The sequence below is a fragment of the Oncorhynchus mykiss genome, chromosome 1 (genome assembly GCF_013265735.2).
Source record: "Oncorhynchus mykiss isolate Arlee chromosome 1, USDA_OmykA_1.1, whole genome shotgun sequence".
In the NCBI taxonomy this organism is placed as follows: Eukaryota; Metazoa; Chordata; class Actinopteri; order Salmoniformes; family Salmonidae; genus Oncorhynchus; species Oncorhynchus mykiss.
In genome coordinates this window covers 37,283,357-37,307,740 of record NC_048565.1, presented here as the reverse complement: position 1 = coordinate 37,307,740, position 24,384 = coordinate 37,283,357, and the positions used below count along the sequence as shown (strand labels likewise).

Below are 24,384 nucleotides of genomic sequence, written 5' to 3'. Positions count from 1 at the left end.
TTAACTTAATATAATACATCAATAAAAATCGATTTAGCCTCAAATAAATAATGAAATGTTCAATTTGGTTTAAATAATGCAAAAACAAAGTGTTGGAGAAGAAAGTTAAAGTGCAATATGTGCCATGTAAAAAAGCTAAAGTTTAAGTTCCTTGCTCAGAACATGAGAACATATGAAAGCTGGTGGTTCCTTTTAATGAGACTTCAGTATTCCATGGCAAGAGGTTTTAGGTTGTAGTTAATATAGTATTTATCGGACTATTTCTCTCTATACCATTTGTATTCTATATACCTTTGACTATTGGATGTTCTTATAGGAGCTTTAGTATTGCCAGTGTAACAGTATAGCTTCCGTCTCTCTCCTCGCTCCTACCTGGGCTCGAACAGGAACACATCGACAACAGCCACCCTCGAAGCAGCATTACCTATGCAGAGCAAGAGCAACTGCTCCGAGTGAGTGACGTTTGAAATGCTTTGAGCGCTCACCTCGCTAACTAGCTAGCCATTTCACATCGGTTACACCAGCCTAATCTCGGGAGTTGATAGGCTTGAAGTCATAAACAGCGCAATGCTTGAAGCACAACGAAGAGCTGCTGGCAAAATGCACGAAAGTGCTGTTTGAATGAATACTTATGAGTCTGCTGCTGCCTACCATCACTCAGTCAGACTGCTCTATAAAATATCAAATCATAGACTTAATTTTAACATAATAACACACAGAAATACGAGCCTTTGATCATTAATATGGTCGTATCCGGAAACTATAATTTAGAAAACAAAACATTTATTATTATCGCGTATACCCTGACTCTGCGTGCAATGAACGCAAGAGAAGTGACACAATTTCACCTGGTTAATATTGCCTGCTATCCTGGATTTCTTTTAGACAAATATGCAGGTTTAAAAATATATACTTCTGTGTATTGATTTTAAGAAAGGCATTGATGTTAATGGTTAGGTACACGTTGGAGCAACGACAGTCCTTTTTCCGCGAATGCGCACTGTATCGCTTGTATGCAACGCAGGATACGCTAGCTAAACTAGTAATATCATCAACCATGTGTAGTTAACTAGTGATTATGATTTATTGATTGTTTTTTATAAGATAAGTTTAATGCTAGCTAGCAACTTACCTTGGCTTCTTACTGCATTCGTGTAACAGGTAGGCTCCTCGTGGAGTGCAATGAGAGGTAGGTGTTTAGAGCGTTGGACTAGTTAACTGTAAGGTTGCAAGATTAAATCACTGAGCTGACAAGATAAAAATCTGTCGTTCTGCCCCTGAACAAGGCAGTTAACCCACCGTTCCTAGTCCGTCATTGAAAATAAGAATGTGTTCTTAACCGACTTGCCAAGTTAAATAAAGATGTAAACATATATATATATATATATATATATATATTTTTTTTTTACAGATTTCAAATTGTTATGAAAACTTAAAATCGGCCCTAATTAATCGTCCATTCCGCTTTAATCGGTCAACCTCTAATCAGAACACAACATAACAGGGCACAACACATCAGAACACAACATAACATGCACAGCACAACACAAAGCTGGTCAAAGATGAAGGCTGTTTGTGTTCAAGTAAACAGTAGCGCGACATCACACAACCCAGCTGGACACTGAGGGATATAGGTAGCCTAGCCTCCTTATCGCTAAACATTGCATCATTATTGCTAAGCAGGGAGCTGAGTGACATGAGCCTTCAACGGTTTCTCCCCTTATCAGTACTGCCACATGTGATCGTGTTCCCTGCACTCAGCCCCTCCAAAGCTTCATTATGGCACCCCTCATGTCTCTTGTAACTGTGCCTATACTTCTGAGTATAACAATGTTCAAAGTTTCACCCAGAATTCAACACCTCCATATGTATTTGGACAGTGAAGCTGCATTTATTTTATTTGTCTCTATACTCCAGCATTTTAGATTTGAGATATGTTTCATATTAGACGACAGTACAGAATGCCAGCTTTTATTTGAGGGTGTTTTCATACCTATCTGTTATACCATTTAGAAAGAAACGTGTGTTGAATTATGATGAGTGAGAAGGTAAGAGGCACAGATACCATAAACCCTCCCCCCAGAAAATGCTAACCTCCCGTTATGGTATTAATGAGTGGTAAGCATGTTTTTTGTAGGCATCTCAATCATCATTATTCACGATTCATTCATGATTTTTCTTATTATTGGCATTATTATCAGGATTAATTTAGAAGTGCTCAGAAACATCTTATCTACTCACTTAGAAAGAAAATGACTCCAGTCATCATTCACCATTCAGTTACTATTGTGCAAAACATAACCCAAAACAAACAGCAAATGCATCCGAGTTTGTAGTCACAAGCTTGATGTAGTCTTTGCGTGCAAGGAATATGGGACCAAATACTACACTTTTGACTTCTTTAAAACCCCCCAATGTCCACTCCCCTGTGGAAATGTAATTAGCATAATAAAGAAATCTGCTTAAAAAAATAATAATAATAATTGGATGCCGCCGATGTCGCACTTCCGCATCTGCGGTGAAAGGTGACAGCTAGAACGGTGTTTGTCAGACCATGAGACAAATGCCTAAAAACCTTTGTCATTATGCTTTGTCATTATGGGGTGTTGTGTTAGATTGATTAGGAAAAAACTATTTCATCCATTTTAGAATATGGCTGTAATGTAACAAAATGTGAATGGGTCTAAATACTTCCCGAATGCACTGTATGTACTGTGTACCCTGCATGGCATTGTCATGTCATTTACGCAAAGTCCCATGGGGGGGCTATTCGGTGGCCATTTCCTTTTTAAATTAGGGTAAGATACATATATTGTTGGGTGTCTCCACTGGCAAAGGAGAGACTTTTATTTGCAGGACACTCCAAACTCAAACGTCTCCAGTCAGCCAGGATAATCATGTATTCCGGGTTCAAAACATGTCACATTGATGTGCCCTGTGATTATATCATCGCAGCAGGGAAAAGGTGTCTGCTAAACGCCTAAGAAAGGGAGTGATGGGGGAGAGATGGAGAGAAGAAGAAGGTGGAGGGTGAAGGAAAGGGGGAGGGAGAGCGAGAGAAACTGAAGGGATATGGAGAGAGAGGAGGGCTGGTGTTTCTTTAGTGATATGACATGAAGTGATTAGGCAGGGCTGGCAGTGCCTAACCCATTCAGTCCTGCAGGGGATTTCTTGCATGTTCTCCTTTCACTCCCTCACCTCTTCTCTCATCCCATTTCTCTCCACCAATCAAATTAGCCAAGGCATTGTGCACAACATATGTTCCATGTTTCTTCTGCTTAATGGCTTCTCAGTGAAGGGAGGTACAGGTAGACTACTCTACAAGAAGAGAGAGAAAGATAAAGAACATTGTTTACACGTGTCATAACTACCACCCGATGGTGTTTTTTTATTTTAATACTTGGACCCGAGCCAGTCCAGAAACTCCATGGTGTTTTGGTGGGGTGGCACCAGGGCCCAGAGTTGTTCCTTCTCATTTTACATGGTCAGGAAAAACTCCTGGTCCAGCTCATTATTCCTTTTAAGAGATTAATGCAATGCAACGCGGCCTTATTAAATCTAAACCTGATAGTTAAACCCAACTTTATTTATATGCTCTTCAAGATGACTGTGACAATACATGTAATACATTTCCATTTCCAAGGAATGAAATAATGATTCCTATAATTTTATAAACGCGGAGTGAGTGGCCATTCCAGGCTTATTAGCTTCAGTGTTGTGTGTGTGTTGAGGTATTCTCTATCCTCTGTCCGTCCGGTTGTTTTCCCTTGTTCTCTTTGTTCAGGAGCACAGCGAATTTCACAGTTAGCTCATTAGTGATACTGCTAACAGCATTCATAACCGTCTGCCGCTAATGGGCACTCTTAAACAGCCCAGCACTAACGCCAGGCCCTGCCCTATCCACCCCGGGTACTGTATTGAGGACAGGAGAGACAGTGAGGTATATAGGCGAGAAAGAAAGCGAGACAGAGGGAACCTGGAGGACAGAGAATGAGACAGATGGTAGAGGCAGGACAGAAGGTCAGGGATGTATAAAACATGTGCCTGTTGTTGCTAGAACGTTCCCAGAACACCTTTTAAAGGTTCCCAGAATGTTTAAATAAGTTGTGGGAACAGTCTAGTGCAAAGATTGTGTGGACATCACAATAGATATGTTCGCAAAACACAAGCTGTCCAGTTGTGCGGATTATTATACGTTTATTTTAGGGTGCAAAATGAATTCATCTGATGTTACAAGAACGTTCCCAGAACACGTTTTTTATGTTCTTTATGTTCTTTAAAAGTTCCTAACATGTTTTCTTTTTTCAATTAAAAAAATAAATAAAATTCTCCCCAATTTTATTAGTCTCTCATCGCTGTAACTCCCGTACAGACTCGGGCAAGGTCGAGAGCCGTGCGTCCCCCCCAATCACAACCAAACCAATCCGCACTGCTTCTTGAGACAATGCCAGAAGCCAGCCGCACCAATGTGTCGGAGGAAACACCGCACACCTGGTGACCGTCTCAGCGTGCACTGCGGGTAGCCCGCCACAGGAGTCGCTAGTGCGCGATAGGACAAGGACATCCCTGCCGGCCAAACCCTCCTCTAACCCGGACGACGCTGGGCCAATTGTGCACCGCCCCATGGGTCTCCCGGTCGTGGCCGGCTGCGACAGAGCCTGGACTTAAACCCAGAATATCTTGTGGCGTAGCTAGCGCTGTGATGCAGTGCCTTAGACCACTGCGCCACTCAGGAGGTCCCCCAAACACATTTCTTTAGGTTGTGGTAACATTGTGGGGATATGATGAGAGAGGTTTCCAAAACACTAAAGCTGTCAAGTTGTGCTGACATTCAGATAATGTATGTATTAGGGTGCACAAAACATTCCTTTGACGTTGCAAGAATTTTGACATAACAGCCTTTGAGTTTTGTAAAGGTTCCCAGAACATTTAATGCGTTTATGGGAACAGTGTGGATACATTACAAGAGAGGTTCCCAGAACACACAATATACTCAATTGTGATAACATTTATGCAATGTTTAAGTTAGGTAGCACAGGACATCCCTTTAATGTTGCAAGAATGTTGACAGAGCACTTTGTCTAAGTTCTTTATTAAAGGTTCCCAGAACATTGAATTAAGTTATAGGAGTTGTCTGGGATGTTGCAAGAATATTCTTGTGATATTCACATAGGTTACACAGAACATTCCCACAACGTTCCATTATTTACCAAAAACTGTGTTTTTATGACGTTCATAGCATATTTGTTTTAGGTTTAACATATTTCATTCTGGGAACCTTTTAAAGAACAGACAATGTGTTCTAGGAATGTTCTTGTTCCATCAGGGAATGTCTTTTCACCCTAAAATAAACATTGTAGAATCAATTGCCCATCTGAACAGTTTTTGTTTTTTGGGAACATATATTTTGGGACGTCCCCACAATGTTCTCACCAGACTGTTCCCACAACGTAATCATACATTCTTGGAACCTTTTTAAAGAGTGGTTTAATGTTGTTCTAGGAACATTCAACATCTGGAAAATGTTTTATAATGTACGAACACTCTATAATCATCATCACGACCGGACATTTTGTGTCATGAGAACATTTGCCGCGACCTGACGAATGTTCTGGTAATTTTAGCTGAACCAATTTTGGTTTGCTGGGAGGCCTCTATTTGTCCTAAACACACATGATTAGTAAGTCCGATTCTTCACATCATCCTATAGCTTGCATACCAGATGTCACCTGCCATGGTCTTTAGAGCAGTTGGTATTTGGATAATTAACTTACCTGACTAGCAGCTCTCTTATAGATCTGGAGTGTTTGACAACTGTTGTCTTTTTTCTTTTTTTCCCAGCGGAAATCAAAGTGTCCGTCAATGATTTTATCATCAAGGCCGCTGCTGCTACGCTTAGAGTAAGTACCATGCCTGTTTCAGTCATTCTGTCAATGTTCATTTCCATATGAATGATTTTGATATATCAACAGTGCCCATAGAAAGTACACAGACCTTTGCAAAATGTGTGTTGCTTCACAGCCTGGAATTTATTCGGTTTTAGTTTCCTGAGCAACAAAGCCACGTCACCTTCACCATTGCAGATCCCCTGAAGCCATTCCTCCCCATCTGTCCCTAGTTCAAACAACCCCATTTATATTTATCGACTGACTGGTGGTAGGCTAAGGCAGGCACAGAGCTTACTATTGTCTGGCTGATGGGCAGACTTATAAATAGACACCAATTTCCAGTTAATTCTAGCACATGTTTCGGCCAGTTGATGGGGATTCTGAGAGGTGAATACTCTTTTCTGGAAAGTTTTTCTAAATTAATTTAGTACATTTTTCATGGCAAGGAAAGCGAGAGAAGGAAAACATTTCTGTAGTAGGGAAAATGTCTAGATTTTCAATTTCCTGCGCTCTGTCTGAAGACAACAAAATCTGTAGGATTTAGCTAGTACAATTTGGGGAGAGAATAAGCTTTGATTTTCATAATGTGCATTTTGAATATGAATATAGCTCCTTTGTGTGACTGACTGTATCCATGGAGACCGGGACAGCGGTGAATAAAAGATGAGAACGTGGCTCACCACTTTGTTATGACCTGCGGCCGTGCCTTTTGTCAGAGCAGTGAATCTACTATCACACTGGCCCATTCACCTTTCACCCTGGCCCATCCTTTCTTCTATGGAAGCATCTTATCTTAATATGTTACTGTATCTTATCAATCGTGGTGATAGGACAGGGTATAGTTTCAAGTTTTATTTTCACATGCAAAGGATATGGCAGGTGTAGAACAGTACAGTGAAATGCTTAACCTATCATTTATCTGCATGTCCAGCCCTTATACGCAGAGTGTACAAAACATTAAGAAAACGTTCCACACTCAATTTGTTGGGGCATGGGCTCTACAAGGTGTTGAAAGCGCTCAACAGGGATGCTGGCCCATGTTGACTTCAATGCTTCCCACAGTTGTGTCAAATTGTCTGAATGTCCTTTGGGTGGTGGACCATTCTTGATACACAGAGTAAACTGTTGAGCATAGAAAACCCAGCAGCGTTGCAGTTCTTGACACAAACCGGTGCGCCTGGCAGCTACTACCATACCCTGTTCAAAGTCATTTAAATCTTTTGTCTTTCCCATTCACCCTCTGAATGGCACACATACACAATCCATGTCTCAATTGTCTTAAAGCTTAAACATCCTTCTTTAAACTGTCTCCTCCCCTTCATCTACACTGATTTTGAAGTGGATTTAACTATCTGTGCTCACTAAAGATCCCATGGTATTTATTGTAAGAGTAGAGGTCTTAAACCTGGTGTCCTGTCTACATTTCCAATCTGGCCCTTATACCATCATGGCCACCTAATCACCCCCAACTTCCAATTGACTCATTCACCCCCCCCCCCCCCTCCTTCTCCCATGTAACTATTCGCCAGGTCATTGCTGTAAATAAGAATACCGTCTCAGTTAAATGACTTGGTAAAATAAGGGTTAAAAATAAATAAATACAAATAAAAATGTCGTGCCAAGAGCTGTTAATGTTTCAGTGTATTTTGCCACACAATTGAGTGTGTTCAAATATTCCTATTCATGACAACGAGACAAAATTAACAGTTGCATTCATGAGTTTTATTGACAAATGTCAATAAAAAAACCTGATGCAAACTAATTTATGTGAGTGCTGTAAGTACAGAAATTGTTAGCTCAGTGGGAAATGAATATCCAACTAGTCAGTGACAACTGTTTTGGAGTTTGTGAAAGCAGCAATGCAAGCTTATTACGGTATTATAGACACTATGTCCTTTCTATTCCTATGATCTTCTATGTAGATAAACCCCCTTACCTTCTAACGACTCTTGTGTAGCTTGTTAGTCTCAGCTTTTTATATATTGCATTTAATAGTTTGCAGTTCAAACCATTCCAACTCCACAGACATTTCGGGTAGCCTTCCACAAGCTTCCCACAATAAGTTGGGTGAATTTTGGCCCATTCCTCCTGACAGAGCTGGTGTAACTGAGTCATGTTTGTAGGCCTCCTTGCTCACACATGCTTTTTCAGTTCTGCCCACACATTTTCTATAGGATTGAGGTCAGGGCTTTGTGATGGCCACTCCAATACCTTAACTGTGTTGTCCTTAAGCCACAACTTTGGAAGTATGCTTGGGGTCATTGTCCACTTGGAAGACCCATTTGCGACCAAGCTTTAACTTCCTGACTGATGTCTTGAGATGTTGCTTCAATACATCCACATAATTTTCCTGCCTCATGATGCCATCTATTTTGTGAAGTGCACCAGTCCCTCCTGCAGCAAAGCACCCTCACAACATGATGCTGCCACCCACCCCCGTGCTTCACAGTTGGGGTGGTGTTTCTCCAAAAAATTAGATATTTTTCCCCATCTGCAGTTGCAAACCGGAGTCTAGCTTTTGTATGGTGGTTTTGGAGCAGTGGCTTCTTCCTTGCTGACCAGCCTTTCAGGTTATGTTGATACAGGACTTGTTTTTACCTTGGATATAGATAGTTTTGTTCCTGTTTTCTCCAGCATCTTCACAAGGTCCTTTGCTGTTGTTCTGGGATTGATTTGCACCAAAGTACGTTCATCTCTTTCCTGAGCGGTATGACGGTCCCATGGCGTTTATGCTGGCCTACTATTGTTTGTACAGATGAACGTGGTACCTTCAGGCGTTTGGAAATTGCTCCCAAGGATGAACCAGACTTGTGGAGTTCTACACATTTTTTTTCTGAGGTCTTGACAGATTTATTTAGATTTTCCCTTTATGTCAAGCGAGTTTGAAGGTAGGCCTTGAAATACATCCACAGGTATACCTCCAATTGACTCAAATGATGTCAATTAGCTTATCAGAAGCTTCTAAAGCCATGACATCATTTTCTGGAATTTTCCAAGCTTTTTAAAGGCACCGTCAAGTTAGTGTATGTGAACTTCTGACCCCCTGGAGTTGTGGTACAGTGAATTATAAGTGAAATAATCTGTCTGTAAACAATTGTTGGAAAAATGACTTGTGTCATGCACAAAGTAGATGTCCTAACTGACTTGCCAAAACTAGTTTGTTAACAAGAAATTTGTGGAGTGGTTGAAAAACTAGTTTTAATGACTCCAACGTCCGAATTCAACTGTTATGTAAGTAAAGTATTTCATTTTTTTCCCGCTTTGTCATTATGGGGTAATGTGTGTAGATTGAGGATTTTTGTGTATATATATATATATATATATATATTGCCTTGCGAAAGTATTTGGCCCCCTTGAACTTTGCGACCTTTTGCCACATTTCAGGCTTCAAACATAAAGATATAAAACTGTATTTTTTTGTGAAGAATCAACAACAAGTGGGACACAATCATGAAGTGGAACGACATTTATTGGATATTTCAAACTTTTTTAACAAATCAAAAACTGAAAAATTGGGCGTGCAAAATTATTCAGCCCCCTTAAGTTAATACTTTGTAGCGCCACCTTTTGCTGCGATTACAGCTGTAAGTCGCTTGGGGTATGTCTCTATCAGTTTTGCACATCGAGAGACTGAAATGTTTTCCCATTCCTCCTTGCAAAACAGCTCGAGCTCAGTGAGGTTGGATGGAGAGCATTTGTGAACAGCAGTTTTCAGTTCTTTCCACAGATTCTCGATTGGATTCAGGTCTGGACTTTGACTTGGCCATTCTAACACCTGGATATGTTTATTTTTTAACCATTCCATTGTAGATTTTGCTTTATGTTTTGGATCATTGTCTTGTTGGAAGACAAATCTCCATCCCAGTCTCAGGTCTTTTGCAGACTCCATCAGGTTTTCTTCCAGAATGGTCCTGTATTTGGCTCCATCCATCTTCCCATCAATTTTAACCATCTTCCCTGTCCCTGCTGAAGAAAAGCAGGCCCAAACCATGATGCTGCCACCACCATGTTTGACAGTGGGGATGGTGTGTTCAGCTGTGTTGCTTTTACGCCAAACATAACGTTTTGCATTGTTGCCAAAAAGTTCAATTTTGGTTTCATCTGACCAGAGTACCTTCTTCCACATGTTTGGTGTGTCTCCCAGGTGGCTTGTGGCAAACTTTAAACAACACTTTTTATGGATATCTTTAAGAAATGGCTTTCTTCTTGCCACTCTTCCATAAAGGCCAGATTTGTGCAATATACGACTGATTGTTGTCCTATGGACAGAGTCTCCCACCTCAGCTGTAGATCTCTGCAGTTCATCCAGAGTGATCATGGGCCTCTTGGCTGCATCTCTGATCAGTCTTCTCCTTGTATGAGCTGAAAGTTTAGAGGGACGGCCAGGTCTTGGTAGATTTGCAGTGGTCTGATACTCCTTCTATTTCAATATTATCGCTTGCACAGTGCTCCTTGGGATGTTTAAAGCTTGGGAAATCTTTTTGTATCCAAATCCGGCTTTAAACTTCTTCACAACAGTATCTCGGACCTGCCTGGTGTGTTCCTTGTTCTTTATGATGCTCTCTGCGCTTTTAACGGACCTCTGAGACTATCACAGTGCAGGTGCATTTATACGGAGACTTGATTACACACAGGTGGATTGTATTTATCATCATTAGTCATTTAGGTCAACATTGGATCATTCAGAGATCCTCACTGAACTTCTGGAGAGAGTTTGCTGCACTGAAAGTAAAGGGGCTGAATAATTTTGCACGCCCAATTTTTCAGTTTTTGATTTGTTAAAAAAGTTTGAAATATCCAATAAATGTCGTTCCACTTCATGATTGTGTCCCACTTGTTGTTGATTCTTCACAAAAAAATACAGTTTTATATCTTTATGTTTGAAGCCTGAAATGTGGCAAAAGGTCGCAAAGTTCAAGGGGGCCAAATACTTTCGCAAGGCACTGTGTGTGTGTGTATATATATATATATATATATATATATATAAAATCCATTTTAGAATAAAGTTGTAACGTATCAAAATGTGGATAAGTCAAGGGGTCTGAATACTTTCCCGAATGCAGTGGGAAACCCTTTGGGTAAGGGGGAAATATCCTCATTGGCAACCTGGCTGTTATCAAATGTTGAAATCAGATGTCAATTATGTATATGGAGGCTTTTACATTTACATTTTAGTCATTTAGAAGATGATCTTATTTATTTTCTTCAGCAAAGTTAGTGCTAGCAGAAAAAAGTCAAGTGTACGAGTTATTTCACTGTGCAGTTGTGATTTCACCTCCAGAAAAGGGCCTTCAGAGCTCTGGGAATAGTACATATATTCATCTTCTGAGGAAGTTTGTAAAGATAGTCAGAAATATTAGATCAATATGTCTATAGACTGCAAAAGCATGAACATCATGAGCACGCACACACACTCACATAGGATAAGGTATCTGGGGTGAGATTTCTTAAGCCTGTCTTTGCTTTGTCATTATGGGGTTGTGTGTGTGTGTGTGTGTATCTGCTTATATTGATATATCCCACTGTAAATTGTACAGGTAACAGCCCAAATAATGGAAACATTTGAGAAAATGAGCACTACAATGTACTCTATATGGAAAATAGGTGCTTCCAAAAAGGTGTGGTTCTTGTGTTAATTAAGCAATTAACATTCCGTCGTGCTTAGGGTCATGTCTAAAAATGCTGGGAAGGCCATCATTTTGGCTACCATGGGATGACAATGCCCACATCCACAGGGCACAAGTGGTCACTGAATGGGTTGATGAGCATGAAAAAGATGTAAACCATATGCCATGGCTGTCTCGGTCACCAAATCGCAACACAAATAAACACTTATGGGAGACCACCATCAACAAAGCACCAATTTATGGAATTTCTTGTGGAAGAATGGTACCTCTAATAGAGTACCAGACACTTGTAGGGTCTATGCCAAGGTGCATTGAAGCTGTGGCCCTATTGTTGGCGTTTCCTTTATTTTGTCAGGTACCTGTATTTTCCCACTGTGCTCAGCCTATACTCCAGAGTTTTATGTTTACTGTTCTGTTATTGTATATTCTGTATGATGTCTATGTGGACTGTGCATTTTGTTTGTATATTGTCCATTGCTGGCAGCACCGTCTCACTAAGGCAAGTTCTGGATATGTGTAAATGTAGGCGATTCTGAGAGTCATTGAGTCGGTCTTCCTTTATCCCCTTCCACTCTCTCTCACCCTCAGTCATCTTCTCGTCCTCAGTGTCTAATCTCCTCTGACAAAATCTGACCTGACCTTTGCCTTCAGGAGCTGCCGGAGGTCAACGTGACCTGGTCGGGGGAGGGACCTCAGGCGCTGGACTCCATTAGCATCTCCATCGCTGTGGCGACCCCAAAGGGCCTCATCACCCCCATCATCACGAACGCTGCTGACAAGGGGGTGCAGGAGATCTCAGCTAATGCCAAGGTAGGGTTGAACACCGCTCTACCGATACCCGGGCACTGTTGAGCTCACAGTTCAGAATGGTGGCCTTATGTACTGTTCGAGAAATTCATGCCAGTGAGCTGCTAACTATCCTGGCCGGAGGGGATTACAATCATTAAATGTTACAGTATCTGAAATGGAATTAGCTGTCTCCATTATTTAATAGTAGTTACAAAACACTCAAATTAAAGTTCCACTAAAATGAGTGTAGGACTGTACTATCACCAGCAGCCCTTTGCTCTGAAACTGACTGAGACTGCATTCCTCAGGAGCTTTCTTTAGAAAGGTCAGGCTGGGTAATGACTTGTAGTGTGGAGGCTCATTCTGAATCACTCTCTAGGTAAACACATTAGCAGGGTTCGTGGCATTTACCTTCTTGGACCAGGGAGTATATGCAGATCTGGGTTCAAATACATGTGTATTTGTTATTTAAATACAAGTAATTATTTTCTGTGTATTTCAGTATTTAAGTAATGTGGCCCGAATCAACTGCTTCTATTGGAAGTATTTGAAAGTATTTTCAAATAAGGTCCTATAAATAGCCTACGATTTGAAAATATTTTTAAATCCCTGGGTTAAATGCATTGGAGTGTATTTGAGTCTGTGTGTTGGACTATTTTCATGCACCTGCTGTTATTGACAAATAGATACAGACCGCCACCCTTTGTCTTACCGGAGGCAGCTGGTTTATCTTGTCGATGCAGCATAAACCCCGCCAGCTGTATGTTATCCATGTTGTCGTTCAGCCACGACTTGGTGATATTACAGTTTTGAATGTCCTGTTGATAGGATAGTCTTGATTGGGGCTCATCCAGTTTTTATTATCCTATGATTGCACGTTGACTAATAGGACGGATGGTAGAGGCAGGTTACCCACTCGCTGTCGGATTCTTATAATGCACCCTCAACCTACGGCCCTATATCACCCTCTCTTCTTCATGTGAATTACAGTGATTGGGGCCTAGTCTGAAGTAAAACCTTTGCGTCCGATTCATCAAAGAAAAAATATTTGTGCAAGATTTAAGAACTGCAAAGAATAATGCAGATAATGCTGTGGTAGAGGCCTGAAGTACAACCCTCCAGACCTGGGTTCACCTGTTTTTTTATTAATTTTTTACTTCAGTTTATTTTAGTAAATACTTCCTTAACACTTATTTTTCTTCACTGCATTGTTGGTAAGACTTTCACTGTAAGGTCTACCTACACCTGTTGTATTTGGCGCATGTGACAAATAAAATGTGATTTTTGATTTGTCTGAGTTATTGGACATTTTAAGACTCAAGTTCCCTCCATCTCCATTTCAGCATCCAGCTATCAACTGAACGTGCCATAATTATACATGAATATACATACAGATATGATGAGAAAAGATCACCATACTAGATCAGTAGAAGGTATATAAAGAGGTTTATAGTGGGGGTAGGTTTACATAGGCCTCAGCTGCCATAGGCCACTAATGGAGTCTACAGAACCAAGAGTCAGTCCTTACCCTCAGGTGACTGCCTGCAGCTGGGGAGAGCGGGAGGGAGGGAGAGCTCAAACACACTTGTACATGCACATTCATTCTTGCTCGCTCTCACACACACAACACACCGGTGTGCCAGCTTAAGAAATAGACTTCTGTCTCAAGAGGCTAGTGATTAGGCTGTGTCACCAGCAGTGACAATGTAAATCCCCTCAAATGATGCGGTGGACATGTGCTCCCGATTTTGTGGCCCGCCACAACTCATTACTGTTCTCTAATATTGACTCTCCCCAGAGTGCACACAATCGCTAACAAGACACACACACAACCATGTGTGTATACACTCAGACTGTTCTCTTTCTCATGCACATTTACTACACATTAAATGTGAGTCAGAAGCCTGGTTTGAGTTAGGGCAGAATGTAAACCCCTTATCAGCAGCTAATTGAATACAACATGTGGTCTGGAAAATACACAGAGCGCTCACTGGCTACCATGCCTGAATCCACTGAAAACATGATTGCTTCTCCTTTCAGTGCTTTTATCGCAAATGGATCCCCATGTGTTCTATTGCGCCTCTGGGTCTTTTGACATAGTGTTTTAGCTAAAAGCAGCTTCACTGCAATATCTATAAAGCATATTTCCATTTGAATGAGCATGAGAGCTGTATGTAGGATTATGATACGTTATATAGATTTTTTTTGACTTTTGATTGAAGAAGGGAATGTGTGTTTTCATGTTATTGTTTGTAAAGCACCATTACATTCTGTCTTCTCTGCTCACTGAGTCATGTCAACTCCCTTTCTCAGTCTAGTCGATTCAGGTCAATAGGGAGGATGACACACTTAATACATTTGGTGAAGCAGCAACTTGGGCTCTCACTCCACTGTAGCCAATAAAGGGAAAATGTATAGTATACAAATGTACTACTGTGTTTGAAGTTTACCCAGGACTTGTAATCAACAATGGTGTCAACTGGGGTTAAACATAGATGATAGACTACAGGACATGCATTCAGAGCTGTAAATCAAGATGAGTCGATTGTTTACACACAACGTTCATTTCCCAATGTTAATTTAGCAGAATATTGTTGTCATTAGTCTAGTGCTGTCACATTTCACCCCAGATGGCCTGCTTAGGCTCCTTCTAAAGACTAATAGCTGATTTATGCTCGATCCTGCAATGCTGTCCCGAGGCTCCGTATGGGAGGGTGTGACGCAATTGCGGCGCCTGCGGAGGCCAAATCAAGCTCCATATGGCGTTGCCATGTACCTCCAAATTTTTTTAACAATGCAGAGTTACGCAAAGCATAAGTAGTATGAATGACTTCTACAGAGGCGGTATCGCAGTAAATGCTGTATGGCCACTGCAAATGACAGATTGACCTTGCAGAGCCTTTAACTCTAAATTAGTGGAATTTTTCATTAAAAGCAATAGCCTGCAGTCTTTCCTCCCGCTCAGCCAATTTAGCTCTCATTGTGCTAATTAAAAAGCAATGTGTTGACTTCGATGGGGTTCAACAGAGTAGTATTGAACAGCACTCTGCTCTAGCTCTGTGTGTGTTGATGCCTAGGTTTATTTAAGTGATGCTAACAGAAGCTCTGGTGTGAAGCCCTTTTAGTAAAGCAGTTGGGGTGTTGACAGTATGAACTCTTGAGTGAGGATTGCCTTTAGAATGTTAACCATGTCGTGTTGGAGGGAGGTTGTCAGCATTTCAACATTACAGTATGGTCTTCATGGTTCAACGATATCACTGGAACTGCTAGAAACCTGATTTGATAGATATGATTGAACCAGCATCACCTCTAGACAGTAGATCATTGATTTGAGTTAGGGCAGAATGTAAACCAGTTTATCCCTGACAATCTCATTTTAGAGTAAGTCCAGAGGATCATCTGACTACATTAGATGACTGACTAAATGCTGATCTCTTCTCTCCAGGCACTGGCCCAGAAGGCTCGAAATGGGAAGCTGCTTCCTCATGAGTACCAGGGAGGCTCCTTCAGGTAAACACAACACGCCCTTGCTATTAGGGCTAGGAATTGCCAGGGGCATCACTGTACGATGATATCGTGATATTTAGGTGGCGATACGAAATGTATTGCGATTCTCACGATTCTATATGTATTGCGATGGGATACTGTGATTTTTATAGTGACTTGACATTCCAAACATATTGCTCACAATACATTGCCTTCATAAAGTATTCATACCCCTTGCTTAGTCCACATTTTGTTGTTGCAGCCTTAATTCAAAATGGAGTAAGTATTTTTTTTTCTTCAACCATTTACACACAATGCCCCATAATGAAAACATGTTTTTAGACATGTTTGCAAATATATTGAAAGTGAAATACAGATATCTAATTTACCACCAAGACTCTTTCTAGAGCTGGCCGGGGGAGAAGGGCCTTCGTCAGGGAGATGACCAAGAACCCAATGGTCACTCTGACAGAGCTCCAGAGTTCCTCTGTGGAGATGGTTGTCCTTCTGGAAGGTTCTCCCATCTCTGCAGCACTCCACCAATCAGGCCTTTATGGTAGAGGGGCCAGACGGAAGCCACTCTTCAGTAAAAGGCACATGACAGCCCGCTTATAGTTGCCAAAAGTCAACTAAAGGACTCTGACCACGAGAAACAAATTTCTCTGGCCTGATAAACCACAATTGAACTCTTTGGCCTGAATGCCTTGCATCATGTTAGGAGGAAACCTGGCACCATCCTTTCGGTGAAGCATGTTGGTGGCATCATCATGCTGTGGGGATGTTATCCAGCGGCAGGGACTGGGAGAGGCCTCAGCTGCTATAGGCCACTAATACAACCCTACAGACCTGGGTTCACATGTTTTATTTATTTTTTACTTCAGTTTATTTGAGTAAATACTTTCTTAGCACACTAGTCAGGATATAGGGAAAGATGAGCGGAGCAAAGTACAGAGAGATACTTGATGGAAACCTGCTCCAGAGCGCTCAGGACCTCAGACTGGGGCGAAGCTTCACCTTCCAACAGGACAACTCTAAGCAAACAGCCAAGGCAATGCAGGAGTGGCTTCGGGACAGGTCTCTGAATGTCCTTGAGTGGCCCAGCTAGAGCCCGGACTTGAACCCGATTGAACATCTATGGAGTTACCTGAAAGTAGCTGCACAGCGACGCTCCATCCAACCTGACAGAGCTTGAGAGGATCTGCAGAGAAGAATGGGCGAAACTCCCCAAATACAGGTGTGCCAAGCTTGTAGCGTCATACCCAAGAAGATTCGAGACTGTAATCGCTGCCAAAGGTGCTTCAACAAAGTACTGAGTAAAGGGTCTGAATACTTATGTAAATGTGATACTTTAGGGTGTTCTTCTCACTATGTCATTATGGGGTGTAGATTGATTAAAATATATGTGTGTGTGTGTGTGTGTATTTCATCCATTTTAGAATAAGGCTTTAACAAAATGTAGAACAAGTCAAGGGGTCTGAACTCTTTCCGAATGCACTTTATAAGCACTTTATTTCTCTCCTGAACTTATTTACACTTGCCATAACAAAGGGGTTGAATATTTATTGACTGAAGACATCTTTTCGTATTTTGTTAATTTTAAAAACATAATTCCACTTTGACATTATAGGGTATAATGTCTAGGCCAGTGACGCATCTGAATTTAACACATTTTTAAGTCAGGCGGTTACATAACAAAATGTGGAAAAAGTCAGGGGGTGTGAATTCTTTCTGAAGGCACTACGTCTGCTGCAGAGGAACAAGAGAGAGCCATGACAAAAAAAAGTTCTGAGCAGTCATGTAAATATAAGTGTTGGCTCCATATTTCAAAAGATGGAGAACAAGCTATGAAGAAAGTTTCGGTGCAGGTACAGCCAACAAGCACAAATATAATATTGCGATGCAGTGCCCTAGACCACTGCGCCACCCGGGAGGCCCCCGAGGTGTAAAGTTTTAACTTGTTTGTATAGCGAGTTAAATTAACAAATATGGATTGTCAATCAAAATTGGCAAATGCAAAAAATCTCTCCTCACATCAACCCTCAACACTTTGACGCACAGTCTGGGTATTTATATGCTGACCTCGAGCATCTTGTTATTGGTCAATACTCCTGTCCACCGTTGATTGGCAGATGTGTGAAGTAAATGTGCGTGCCCACGGAACAGTTTTTCGAGATGGAGGGAGAGACATCCGCACGAGCTCAGTCATCCACATAAAGGGATGCACGTGCAATTATTGAACTGGGAACATTTTCACGCGTGGAGACATTTTACAGCATGATGTCACAATTAGAACGATTGGGAACTATTTCACGGGGGAAGATTTGTACAAGGCATGAGGTAATAATTCCTGTATAGTTCAGTGGTCTGCTGATAGGGAAGTAGTCCTAAATGTCCTGCTATTAGTTATAACCCAGACCCATAAAATAGCTAGTCCATATATTATGCATATTCTACATTATCACATGCAGGCATGAAGAGAATATGTGGCCAGACGACGAGCCATCAATTACATGGCCATCCATTCCAGTGGAGGGAGGGCGGGCTGTTTTAATGCATTCAAATTAATGGGGTCTTTTAGACATAAATGGGGTTTTTGTCTCGGAGAGGAGGATAATTAATTCCTATAGAGGATGTGAGCTCTTTCTATCTCTCCTTGAAGATATACTCAGCAAATAAAGAAACGTCCCTTTTTCAGGACCCTGTCTTTCAAAGATAATTCGTAAAAATCCAATTAACTTCACATTAACCAGCACCTGTGGAACTGTCGTTAAGACACCAACTTTATCCATTCGTCCATCCATCCCCAATGCCTGTATGTCATTAAGCCACACAGCAAATTGCCTATGGATGTTATTGCTCACCAGACACAGAGCTAGGATGGTCTCTCTCTGTGTTCACCTCTGTTGTTACAAGTGGCACATTGTCTTTGTCTGTTGAGGAAATGTTCCCTCTGGTGTCCTCTTGTATTCAGTTTTAATTCACCTATATTCCACTGCTCTTGTATTCAGTTTTAATTCACCTCTCACCCTTCTTTACGATGTGAGTGTATGCTGTATTGAATTTATTAGTAACAGGACATCTGTAGTAAAAAGGCCCCGTTATCTCTGACTGTAATCTCCCCTTGGTTAATTGTCTGCATGTTTTCCCTGGCTGAGCCATATTTATAATGGGATATCCATTGTCTCCTATCTCTCTCATTTCTCTCCCTTCTCTCACCACCCTTCTTTCTTTCTCGCACTCCTTCATACCTCCCCCTCATTCTCCTATCTCTCCTTCCCCTATTTATTCCTCCCGATTCCTCACAAATCAAATGAGCTTTATTGGCATGAAAGATTAAATCTCTCTCTCGCTCTCTCTGACAGTATTTCTAACCTGGGAATGTTTGGCATCAGTGAGTTCAGTGCGGTGATCAACCCTCCCCAGGCGTGTATCCTGGCTGTGGGAACATCAAGGGCTGTGCTGCATCTGACCGAGGAGACCGGTGCCCTGAGCACCCAGCAGCTGATGACCGTCACCCTGTCCAGCGATGGGCGCCTTGTGGACGACGAGCTGGCATCACGCTTCCTGGACAAGTTCCGTGCCAACCTGGAGCGGCCACAGCGCATGACACTGAACTGAGAGGGGGATGAAGAGGAAGTGAAGGAGAGCAAGGGAAACACTTCCATCATGAAGCCTATTTCATGCTTGTAAGAGAAGCGGTCAGACAGTTAATTTAAGTTAATTTTAACTAAATGACCATTGTCAATGCACATTTCAATATTAGGTGTGCTATTGGCCTGTACATAGTATATAGTCGTTTTGACTGTTTATGACCTATGCTATGTCCGGATCATCACTCCTAAGGCTTTGGGATGGAGGTGTGTAAGTGTACTATTGCTGCAGAGGTCTATGTTCTGTAGTGGAGCCCCAGACAAATGTTACCATAACAGGGTACGTCTCAGTTAACCTGAGGGAGGTTGGAGCTGCATGGGAGCTATTCTAACACACCATGTTGGTATCTAAAGTGGCTATTCCAGTCCCATATATCAAGTCCCAATGCAACGACCCATGTCACAATTAGTTCTCATTCTTTCACCTGGATAATTCTAACATGTTTTTGTACATTTCTTTTGTGTTTATTATGGGCCATCAAAGCACTGCATTTCTTCTGTGCAACTCATTCTACCCCTGACAGAGTGAGTGGCACTTTGAAATTCCTCTGAACATTCTGACTGTTGTGATTTTTGGGTCTCCTGATAGGTTGAGGAAAGCAAACAAGTCCACTGATATCTCTCACGATTGTGCGTATGAAAGGTTTTAACTTATTTAAATACAAATGTAGTCTATCATAACCATCCCCAAAACAGATATATATATTGACAAAGCAAACCAATAAATTGCATTCAACTCACAAAAGGCCTACTGTTCTGTGTTTTATTTACCAATTTCTCCTCCATCCTGTCTTATATAATCCTCTCCAGTGTAAATACAGATGTGTCTGGGTCTGTGTGTGCTTAATTGGAATCTGAAGCCAGAGATTTGCATCATGGCTATTGCATAGAATCCAATTAGAATAATTTGCTGGCTAGAGAGGGGTGTTAAGCCTCCGGCGGCAGATGGATTTGCGCTCTAAGTATGTTTAGAACAGCTGTTTACATGTGTGTGTCAGCACTGGTGGGGCACTGTATCCTCCATAAACACACAGACACTGTATAACATTTCCAGTGTGTTCAATGACATCAGTATCCCACTCCCTTTACCCCAACAGAGCTCATCTTTGTTAAATCAGAGGTGCTCAATATAAGTTTGACTTGGAGGTCTGAGGCGTTCCCCGATTCATCTTATCCCCCCTTGTGAGAGATCACATGGCCTGGAGGATGACCCTGGGACCTGCTCCGTTGACACACAATGTGAGAAGCGCTTTTAAACAGGTCGTACATACGTGCACTTGTCCAATGAGAATCAAATCAAATTTATTTATATAGCCCTTCGAACATCAACTGATATCTCAAAGTGCTGTACAGAAACCCAGCCTAAAACCCCAAACAGCAAGCAATGCAGGTGTAGAAGCACGGTGGCTAGGAAAAACTCCCTAGAAAGGCCAAAACCTAGGAAGAAACCAGGCTATGTGGGGTGGCCAGTCCTCTTCTGGCTGTGCCGGGTGGAGATTGTAACAGAACATGGCCAAGATGTTCAAATGTTCATAAATGACCAGCATGGTCAAATAATCACAGGCAGAACAGTTGATACTGGAGCAGCAGCACGGCCAGGTGGACTGGGGACAGCAAGGAGTCATCATGTCAGTCCTGAGGCATGGTTCTTAGAGAGAAAGAAAGAGAGAATTAGAGAGTATACTTAAATTCACAAAGGACACCGGATAGGACAGGAGAAGTACTCCAGATATAACAAACTGACCCTAGCCTCCCGACACAAACTACTGCAGCATAAATACTGGAGGCTGAGACAGGAGACACTGTGGCTCCATCCAAGGACACCCCCGGACAGGGCCAAACAGAAAGGATATAACCCCACCCACTTTGCCAAAGCACAGCCCCCACACCACTAGAGGCATATCTTCAACCACCAACTTACCATCCTGAGACAAGGCCGAGTATAGCCCACAAAGTTCTCCGACACGGCACAACCCAAGGGGGGGCGCCAACCCACTTTTATTATTATTATTATTATTTATTATATACTTTTCATTACAGCACCCATACTCTCAAACATTCCTTTACACGCTATCTATCCCTAAACACGCTACCTATCAATCAAATTGATTTATAAAGGCCTTTTTACATCAGCATATGTAATGTACATTATATTTTGCCGTCTGAACAGCCTCAATGCATTGGGGAATGGACTCTACAAGGTGTCGGAAGCGGTTCACAGGGATGCTGGCTCGTGTTGACTCCAATGCTTCCCACAGTTGTCAAGTTGGCTGGATGTCCTTTGGGTGGTGGACCATTCTTGATACACACGGGAAACTGTTGAGCGTGACAAATGCACTCAAATCGTGTGCCTGGCACATACTACCATAACCTGTTCAAAGGCACTTAAATATTTTGTTTTGCCCAGTAACCCTCTCTCTGAATGGCACACTTACACATTTCTCATGGCTTAAAAATCATTTAACTTGTCTCCTCCCCTTCATCTTCACTGATTTGATGTGGATTTAACAAGTGACATCAGTAAGGGATCATAGTTTTCACCTGGATTCACCTATGTCATGGAAAGAGCAGGTTCGTAATGCTTTGTGTACTCAGTGTATATGTCATTATCTTTCAGGAAATTGCTGATTCTATCAACTGTAGGCACAGGAAATTCAGACACTTGCTATATTCAGAAAGGCTATGGTATTCCATGTGTTTCAAAGGAGAAATGAACACACCAATGAAACATGAGATCCACTAAAATTATACTGGTTACAATTACCAGGACCCAATTAAGAGTCCCCTCCTAAAAGGCAACACCAATGCATAACCCAGGGTCCTTCCCACTATTTCACCGGTGACAGTGCTGTTTCCATCGCTCACACTGCATACAACCACACTACAATGACCGTGGTGAGAGAACATTTTGTTCTTCCTTTGAGGTTGGCTGGAGCCGTTGCTTTGGAAGCAGGGAAAGATGTGTGCATTCTGTGTTGAGGGGAGGGGGAGTGGGGGAGATAGACAAGCGGGGGTTCAGGGGGCACACAGGCAATTGGCACCACACAGATGCTTTCTACAGTGTGCCCAGTGTTCTTCCACCCATTTCCACACACACCCAGCCACTGTCTCCTAGTTACCACGGTGATGGAAGGTGCGCTAAAGAAAGAGAAAAGAACAAACACCTCTGAACATTTCAGCTGGAGTTATAACAACCTCGCTACAATATAGGGAAAATACTCCTGTTACAGAATGACAGCTATGTTCCCACTGTCCCTATCTCACACACAACCTTGAAAGGCCAGCTTAATATTTTGTGGTGTTCAGCTATTGTTTCTGACAGTGCCGTACCATATGATATTTTATGTATACAGAATATGTGCAAGACGTTCTATGTGGTATAGCTTTGCTTTTTACACAGGATGAAATATGCTATTACCCTAAATCCCCCAATAGCCGCACCAGCCAAGATAATCTCCTTCCTCATCTCTGCCAATTGAAAATTGAATCCATGAATTCCATAGTAATGGTCTCATATCCCCTCCATTGTGCAGGCTGCTGCATAGTATATATGGATGCAGGGGAGGCAGCAGCTGTTGCATGCATGTACAGTAGGTGTGAGTCCACCTATGACAACCATCGGCCCATAGATTAGATTTGGCCAAAGGTCTGATTCGACAACCAGGGGAGCGGCTGTGGAGGGGGTCCATCAAAGACTCTGTGTCATACCAGGGAGATTCACAGGATGGAGAGGGGGTGGTCATTGCTCCTAAATTATGAGTTTATACATCCTTTCACAACCATTGTTTGGATGCCATATGAGGAAGGCACCTCCCACAGAACCTTGGCACTAGACAGGTGGAAGTGTTGGTAACGTGGATACATTCACATTGCCATTAGGAACTAATATAGCAACAGTATACTAATCACAACCTTGATAGGTCTATTGACAAACAGCGGGGCTGTCTTTTATTGGGAAGTCAAGAAGTGTTCCGGAATGGTGTTGGACATTTCATCGACAGGCACAAAGTCTATATCATAAAAATTCATGAAAACAAAAACGTGCTCTTTGGTCTTAATTGTAGGTTAGGGTTAGGCATCATGTTAGCAGTGTGGGTAAGATTAGGGTTAGGTTTAAAATCTAATTTTAAGAAGATAAATGGTAGAAATAGGCAAGGTTTATGACTTTGTGACTGTGGTAACTACCCAGCTAGCACATTTAGTTCATTGGAAGTTGTGGGAACGTACATTTTTGGTTTCCCATTGGTTCTGGGTTTGAACCCATCAGTTTCCAAAACGGTAAAATGGAAAGTTTTAAACATTCTCAGAACGGATGGGAAAATGTCACTTGTTCTGGGAACATTTTTAGGTTGCAGGAGGTTTCTGAGAACGTTTTAAGGTTATTTTTAAGGTTATTTTGAGTTATATCCTTAAATCTTTCAATAAGATTTCCAGCTTATTTTGGGTTAACTGTTTTGAACACCAAGCACAGATAGGACAGACACATGGAAGTTCATTTGCTTAGGCATTAATTACATTTTACATTTCACTCATTTATCAGACACTCTTGTCCAGAGTGGCTTACTGTAGTGATTGCATACATTTTCATACTTTTTTTTACTGTACTCGTCCCCCATGGAAATTGAACCCACAACCCTGGCGTTGCAAGCACCATGTTCTACCAACTGAGCCACACAGGACTATTAATCATGCTAACACATACATTTTTATTTTGGCACAACGTCAGTGAGATTCAACCCTGTCATCTTCTGTTCTCTAGCCATGGAATTAGTCCACTACGCCACCAAGATAAAGCAAGCATGCTATGTATTTTATTTTATTTTATTCCTCGTACAAGCTGTTCATTTTAGGCTATTCAAACAGACCCCGTTTCAAAGGAATCAAACCTTCATCAAGATCAGGTGTGGCCAATTATTGAGCGCAGCCAACACACTTTAACATCAT

At 41.7% G+C, this 24,384-nt stretch overlaps 1 protein-coding gene across 3 annotated transcripts in view; it reads left to right on the top strand.

The window, feature by feature from the left end:
* Positions 1–20,185, top strand: part of pdhx (pyruvate dehydrogenase complex component X) — a 60,088-nt gene extending 39,903 nt beyond the window's left edge. For 2 of the 3 annotated variants that reach the window (XM_021600666.2, XM_036977062.1), the window contains exons 8-11: positions 5,842–5,900; positions 12,167–12,325; positions 15,750–15,814; positions 19,153–20,185. In XM_021600666.2, coding sequence (XP_021456341.1) covers positions 5,842–5,900; positions 12,167–12,325; positions 15,750–15,814; positions 19,153–19,408 — 539 coding nt within the window. In that variant the 3' untranslated portion in view covers positions 19,409–20,185. The remainder of the gene's footprint in view (positions 1–5,841; positions 5,901–12,166; positions 12,326–15,749; positions 15,815–19,152) is intronic. The other variant, XM_021600676.2, reaches the window with a different exon arrangement.
* The last annotated feature ends 4,199 nt before the right edge of the window (positions 20,186–24,384 follow it).